We start from the raw sequence: 7,822 nt of genomic DNA, 5'->3' as shown, positions 1-7,822 counted from the left end.
CTTATATTTTAAAAAGCATGCCCAACTTGTTACATATGGTGGGATGGGAGGTGGCGGGGGTGAGAGGAACCAGTTGGTGGGGACCAAGTTGGAAGTTCTACTTTGAATATACCTTGAATTTTGTACATTTTTCTTTAGAACCATGTATTATATTTTTATAAAGCAAGATGACATCAAAATTAAAGAAAAGCAACCCCTAAAAATCCAAAGCAAAATGAAACAATGAGCTGCTTCATGTATCAAGTTGGCTTAAATACACAATAATGTTTCAATTATCTATAAAACTAATTTTTTTGCACATCCCTAGTGGGATATCCCCAAGGACAAAAAACTGGAAAGAAACTCCTCAATAATTATATCGTTAATAACTACACTAATTAGAAATAAGAACTTCCAGGGCGAGAGAAGAGACACTTATGGAAATAAGCAAATGTTCTTTAATTCTAAATTTGGGAAATAACAGTATGAACTCATATTTTCTCTTTATATAAAGACCACTAAATAATGTCCAAATATCATTTCTCACTAAAATGAACCAGGGCTCCCTGGAAGTAAGATTGATTCCAGATCCTGGGCAAGGTAATTAAATGGTTGATGAGGGACAAATTTATTTTAATTCAACTAATAAAAGGAGTAATGAGTAATTTGCAATTTGTAAATATCGCTGATAATTGCTAATCCTTGAGGTAAAAAGCTCATGAGGAATTACATAATGAATGGATCAGGCTTTTGAAACCACTGATCAATTTGAACATTAAGAATGACTTGTGGCACACAATCTACATGCACAGTACTACCTATGCAATATTTACAAAACCAACCTAAATTTGATCAAACCTGGGACAGAGGAATGTATTGAAGACACCATTAGCATGCCATGAAGAAAGCCTGTACTGTGGTTCTGAGAGTCTGGAAAGACCAACTTCATTTCTTGAACAAATTGCAAGGGAAAATAAAGGAGGGGGAACCAATAGTATGAAAAAGTTTTACAGATATGTCAACCTATTGCAACATGTGGAACTTGTCTGAGTCATGATTCAAACCAAATGTAAAAGTTATTTTCGAGGCTGATGGGCAAGTTAAACACTGACCAGATATTTGGCGATTTTACAGAAAATTGTTTAGGTTTGATAAGTGTTACAGTGCTTATGTTTCTTAAAAGTTACCTTATTTTTAGAGACATTCTGAGATATTTAGGGATGAAATATTATGTTTGAGATTTGCTTAAAAATAATCCAGATTTGGGGATGTGCGTAGTAGGTAGAGATAGGAAAGACTGACCATGTGTTGCTAAGTGTTGAATCTTATCTAGTGGTTACATGGGATGTCATTATACTATTCACTTTCCTACATATATTCAAAAAATTCCACAATAATTATTCCAACCTATTCATTTGCAAATATTCACATTTCTTTGTAGGAGCTGAGAACCATTTCACTGCTTCATACCTGAACTGGTATTTTTTCCTTATCCAAGTTTTTCTTGCTCTTAGAGAGGAATGAGAAATACTGTATGGTTAATTAATCAATTCATGGTTCTTTTTCTTGTCCAGATAGCCTCACAGAATTAAGCATACACTTGGATTGGTTATTCAACCCCTAGCAATAGCATGCAAGAAGAATAATGAAACTTTAAATTCAGATCTTACAGAACCTCAGTTATTGGGCTTTATTGGATTTCTGTTATTTTACATTTAGATCCCCAGATACTTTCTAAGTGTAAATTCAAGCCAATAAGCATTATGTGTCCAGGTTAGGCATTAAGCACTTTACTATACATATATATATATATATATATATATATATATATATATATATATGCACACATCAGATATAAATATAACAGAGGTAAAAGTGAATGTTATATAAATATTTGTATATATATACACTATGTACATGTGTTCCCTATAACCTATCATGATCTTTAAAGACATTAATAATGGTTTCATAAAGTTTTTGACTCAGTCTTATACTTATTGCATGATGTAACAGATAATGCTCTTTATTGAATAATCCTAAAGGTTTTAAATTATATACTAATTACATTAGATTCAAGTATCATTCCTGTAAGGAACAGAGAGATCTCGTTTTTGAGCAGTGTTCTTTGGATTAGAGTGAAGTAATCTGTTTGAAAATGACTGACACATAGTATAAATAAATGTGTCTTTCCTACTAGTAGAGACGATGCCAGTTTCAGTGTAACATAACCTTGTAATGTGGGCCGTTACAGTTTCTTAAAGCCCTTTTCAACTAAGGCTGGACAAAGGGAATAAAATGGGTGTTTTGAGAGAGAAACTCATGAGTGAAATTTCAACAATACCATATCTGGTTTCTCGTCTTATTCTAGCCATATTTTCCTGCCCTTTTATGAGATGGATACATTCAGCAATTTAAAAAATATTTATATTTTTATATAGTGGACCTAGACTCATTTTGGCACAAGGTCCTTTATGATTGGGCTTCTGACCTCCTCTCTAATCTCAATTTTTGTTAATCCCCTAAAAAAAACAAAAACAAAAACAAAAACACCCCGGTAAATTGGAAACTGAAATACCAGCAACCAAAAAAGAACCCCCTACACCTAGTATGGCTGTGCCGAGAAGGAAGCACTGGGTTATTACACCCAGGCTATTAAAACAGGGTCATCCATTAAATAAGTAGGAGTCACCTAGGCCCAGGTAAGGGAAAATCTTGGGTGAAGTAACGACGTTATAATGGAACAAGAGATTTCATAGCAACGGGTGAAGTTAGTACGGCAGAGGTTGAGGCTTGAAGCGAAGGCGCAGGGATGGTTGGCCGGAGCTTCGCGAGCGGCTCGGAACCACGTGCACTGGGCCACCCCTCCGCTCCCTTCCCGGCCCCGGAGGCGGACGCGTCGGCGTGACCGTGCGGCACGTCACGTGCGGCGCCGGCGGCCATGGCGGGAAGCGAGCCACGCAGCGGAGGCGTCTCCCCTCAGCCGCACCACAGCGACTGGGGCCGCTTGGAGGCGGCCATCCTCAGCGGCTGGAGGAACTTCTGGCAGTCGGTGGGCAAGGAGCGGGCGACGCGGAGCACGTCCCGAGAGGAGGCAGATGAGGAGGCCAGTACCCTGACACGGCTGCCGGTGAGCGGCGGCGGCCGCCGCGGAGAACCAAGAGGCCGGGTGGGGAGGGGCGCCTCGCCCGGGCGACCTCTGAGGGCATGCGGGCTTCCCAGCGTCCCTGTCTGTGTCTGGCCTCGTCCCTGTAGCTTTCTGGGCAATGTCATCACCTGGGAGCCACAGTGGACCTGGCCTTCACCTCCTGCTCCGCAGCCAGGTCACCTTCAGATTTTCTAGAACAGGTTTTGGTACTAGGGATACCCTGAACGTCAGGTTGAGTTAAGGAGACCCTTCCGGACTCTCCTGTTAGCTTGGGAAAGACGCATCCTGTGTTCTCAGCACCTTTCATACCAGCTCAATGTACCGAAACACGTGGGAGTCATTAGAAACATTCGCTGTTATATTAGCGTTTCTATACTTAGAGTAACAAAACTTCCACTGTTGAAAATAAATGGCCAAGTTACATATGCCTCAAATTACAACAGGCTACAAGTATCATACACATCATTTATTGTTAAAGTTTTCAGGTAGATTGGAAAATGGCAAGAGGATCTTAGACATTATTAAAATTCTGTATTTCAGCTACACTATTGACACCTACCTCTGACGTCCATCAGAAATTGAAAACTGCAGGTTTACAGTGTCTCCAAGCTTCTTCCTATTGCATAGGTCCTTTGAAATAATTTAATAGGTTTTATAAAGGAACTCAGTTGACACATTTACTCTTTGATTTGATCTAATGATAAAATCAAAAGTTTGTCCATATGATAAAGTTTTATTTTGAAGAATAAATTATTTCCTTAAGTAATTTACTCAAATGGTGTGGCAAAATATCCATGAGAAAAAATTAAACGTTATTTTGCTTGAAAAATGTGAGAACAATGGTTGAGTTTTCAGGAATGTTTCAGTGTGTCAAAAATCAAGTGTTATGATTCTCTCCTGACAGCGAGAAAATAACTTCAGAATGATAGATTTAATTATTAAAAATACTGTTAAATTGATCTTTGGTTATTAGTGTAATAATTCTTTGTTAATTTTGTAATTTATGATAGATTTAATTAGGAAGACTTCAGTTGACCTTTAGTTTCCTACTATAATGATAATTTTTTGTAATTATTAAAAAAATTTTCAACGATATATTATTCATTCCTTTTATCTACTTGCTGATTTCCCCTGTTTCAGATTGACGTACAGCTGTATATTTTGTCGTTTCTTTCACCCCATGATCTGTGTCAGTTGGGAAGTACAAGTCATTATTGGAATGAAACTGTACGAGATCCAATTCTATGGAGATATTTTTTGTTGCGGGATCTTCCTTCTTGGTCTTCTGTTGACTGGAAGTCCCTTCCTGATCTAGAAATCTTAAAAAAGCCTATATCTGAGGTCACCGATGGTACATCTTTTGACTACATGGCAGTGTAAGTATCTAGTTTTATAAATTAAAGATTTTAAATTTTACTATGATAAATCAATAGTCTTGTTGCTAATTTGTTTCATAGATTTTGGAGTGAAGTGGTTTTTTTTTTTTTTTAAATCAAGGGTAAAGTTAAATGACTTCCTTCATGGAATACTTTCAGCTTTCAAATTTTGTTATTTCTCTGTAGCACCTAACTAGAGTATTTGAATAAATTATAGTTTATATGTCAAGAAGTGACGTTCTTCTTAAAAATTTCATTATCTTTAGAAAATTTGTCACTTTTTAAAAATAGTAATACTTTTTCATATCCTGAAAAGGAGTGGCCAGAGATCAGAAAGCAAAGAAAACCATTTTCTAGGTTCTGGGAAATTAGATTTTGTTATTACCCAAAACTATTGACATTTTCGAATATGTGAGAGAATTAATGTTACTGAGCAACTAGATTCTATGAGGATTGCTTTATGTATATTTATTTAAACCTTACCCAATCGGATGGTATTATCCATGTGCTCTAGAAGTGGAATTGAGGTTACCATGGGTTATGGACTTGCCTAAGGCCATATAGTTCATAAAGGTCTGTTCAGATTGGAACCCCATCATGCTACCTTAGAAATATATAACATTGTTGGATATGAATTTAACCTGCTTTATTGAGAGCCCTGAATTTAAGGCATTATAAGAAAGATTTAAATAATATTTGTGCTTAAGTTAAGAACTGTTTTGCTGTGCTAGATTTGGTAGCTATGTAGGATTTTTTCTCATATTTTATTTAAGTTATTCAGGACCGTTCCTTATTCCAATCCAATGCCATTACATTAAGCCTTGTGAGATTGCTTGATTAAAATGCACATGATATGATCGTAATTTCAACAAGTGCTATGGTAGTGTCATTTGAGGAGTGCTACCTCTACATTGTTCTAGCATAGAACATTGTTCTAGCCATAGCATTAAATGTATCCGATGCTGTGGGACCAGATTTTCTCCAGGGAGTGTAGTAATTATAGTAACTACCTTTTGTGTTCATATAAATTATCTCTTATCATTACAACCTGGGATTAATTACTATTGCTCAAATAATGCAGTTGAAAAAACTGAAGTTAGACTAAAAGTGACTCATATAATTATTTAAAGTGGTGTGGCTTGGCCAGATCTGTATTGCTTCAAAATTGATGTTTTTTCCTTCTTGAACTATAAGATTCATAAATAAAGATGATTATGTTAGGTTAGTAATTGTTTTAACTAGTTTGATTTAGTTAAACGGCTTTAGATTTTATTTTGATATGGGTAACTGTGTTTTAATTTTTGATAATTGCTAGTTTTGATAAGTGCTAGAATTGCTAGTTTAGAAATTTATAGCTATTGAAAGAAACTCAGTTGTTTCTTTTACATGATTCTCGATTTGCCATGTTATCTGTAAGGAATATTTGAGCTTCCCTATATATTTAAAACTTATTGAACTGTTAACATTTGCGGTTATTAATAGGAGTACCTAAGAAATTTGGTTATATTGGTGGCCTTAGTAATTTTTATAACTTCTATGGACATTAATGCTATCTGTATAGTTTATCGTTAGTGCAGTGTTTCTCAGTCTTGGCACTATTGACATTTTGGACCAGATGTTATGGGAACTGTCCTGTGAATTGTAGGATGTTTCATAGCATCCGTGGCCTCTCCACTAGATGCCAGTAGCACTACTCTACTATCTCCTTGTTGTGATGACAGAAATGTCTACAGATATTGCCAAATAGTCCTTGGATTGGGTTGGATGGAGCGAACGAAATCTCCAATTGAGAATCACTGCTCTATGTAGTAAATTTTAACCATTGAAACAAATATTAGACCAAATGTTCCATGAGAGAATCTAAATGAAAGATTAGAAAGTAAGTAACCACTTCCTGGGGAAGACTCTCAGTTTTTGGACCACTACTACTCCCATACTGTCTTGTTCTTTTTCCTTGTCACAGTACTGTGCATACATATTAAAATGATGTTTGTCCTTCGTTACCCTCAATGAGGATTGAGATTATATAAATTATTATATCCCTTGTGTCTAGCAAGTTTTCACATTATATGTTGTTGAATGAATAACTGGCTTAGTAAGGTTTTTACTATGTTAATTTTTTAATTGTGACAATTTTATACAGCTATAAAATGTGCTGCCCATATACAAGAAGATCCTTGAAATCTAGTCGTCCTGTGTATGGAGCTGTCACCTCATTTTTACACTCATTGATCATCCAGAATGAACCACGATTTGCTATGTTTGGACCAGGTTTGGAAGAATTGAATACATCTTTGGTGTTGAGCTTGATGTCTTCAGAGGAACTTTGCCCAACAGCTGGTTTGCCTCAGAGGCAGATTGATGGTAATGTACATGTTAATCTACAGTACCTCATAACTTTGAGTTTAATGCTAATGTTAAATAGAAAGAAAGCCATTTTTAATTAACTACGATGTATTGAAATATACTAATTTGGTAAATGGGAGCCCCCAGGTCCCAGTGGACTGAAATAATTAATTTGCTTTTTATAAAAGGTAAGCTTCCTCTTATTTCTTCAAGTTTACATAATCCAGAATATAAGATTATGGAAAAGTAAGTTGCCAAGATATTATATTTGTATAGTATTTACCGTATTTTAAAAGAATGTTAATAGCAAAACCATTTAGCATTATCGTGTGCATAGTACTTTCATATACTGGATATCGAAATTTCAGAAACTAAATTATTTTCCCTTTGGGGAAAAAAAAAGACAACAACCATGTAGTTAGTTGGTAAGTAGGATATGTAATAAATATAAATAACAGTATAGTCTGGCTTATACTTTACTTATTCATTTATTGAGAGCACCTATTATATGCTAGAGATGCAGAGACTTAAAACAAAGAACATCAGAAATCTTTGCCTTGAAGATACTTGGTCTAGGTGAGGGCAGCAACAAGTGTACAGGTGGTTAGAATATGGCATCATTAGTTCCTGGGTATAAAGATAAGGGTCAAAGAAGGCCCCACATTGAAGAGGATGCCTCACATAAGTCATTAGGATAAGTAGGAGCAGGAAATAAAAAAAAAGGGGGGGGGTAAAAGTATTCTAGGCAATGAGAACTACATTTCTGCAAGCACAAAGCTCTGAGTGTGCATGACACACTTCAAGTAGCTCTGTGTATCTATAGTGGGGCTAGATGACAAGATACTTATATGCCATGCTTATGCCTTTGGAAGCTGTCGAAATATTTTCAGCAGAGGAGGGGATGATCAAGATTGAATTTTAGAAAGATCACTTCAGCTCCTGAATGGGAAATTGGTTAGAAGGGGCTATAAAGACA

General features: G+C 36.1%; 1 protein-coding gene across 5 annotated transcripts in view; it reads left to right on the top strand.

The window, feature by feature from the left end:
* Positions 1 to 2,867: 2,867 nt before the first annotated feature.
* Positions 2,868 to 7,822, top strand: part of FBXO4 (F-box protein 4) — a 208,585-nt gene continuing 203,630 nt past the window's right edge. For 4 of the 5 annotated variants that reach the window (XR_004952554.1, XR_001595701.2, XR_001595700.2 and 1 more), the window contains exons 1-3: positions 2,900 to 3,106; positions 4,265 to 4,500; positions 6,644 to 6,864. Coding sequence is in view for 2 of the 5 variants with exons in the window: in XM_016135499.2 (XP_015990985.1) it covers positions 2,918 to 3,106; positions 4,265 to 4,500; positions 6,644 to 6,864 (646 nt within the window). In the remaining 3 variants the exon portion in view is untranslated. Of the gene's footprint in view, positions 3,107 to 4,264; positions 4,501 to 6,643; positions 6,865 to 7,822 lie in introns of all 5 variants that reach the window. The other variant, XM_016135498.2, reaches the window with a different exon arrangement.

Source organism: Rousettus aegyptiacus, unplaced genomic scaffold (genome assembly GCF_014176215.1).
Source record: "Rousettus aegyptiacus isolate mRouAeg1 unplaced genomic scaffold, mRouAeg1.p scaffold_m13_p_8, whole genome shotgun sequence".
In the NCBI taxonomy this organism is placed as follows: Eukaryota; Metazoa; Chordata; class Mammalia; order Chiroptera; family Pteropodidae; genus Rousettus; species Rousettus aegyptiacus.
Note: the sequence above shows the minus strand (reverse complement) of the source record. Positions and strands in the feature narration are given on the sequence as shown.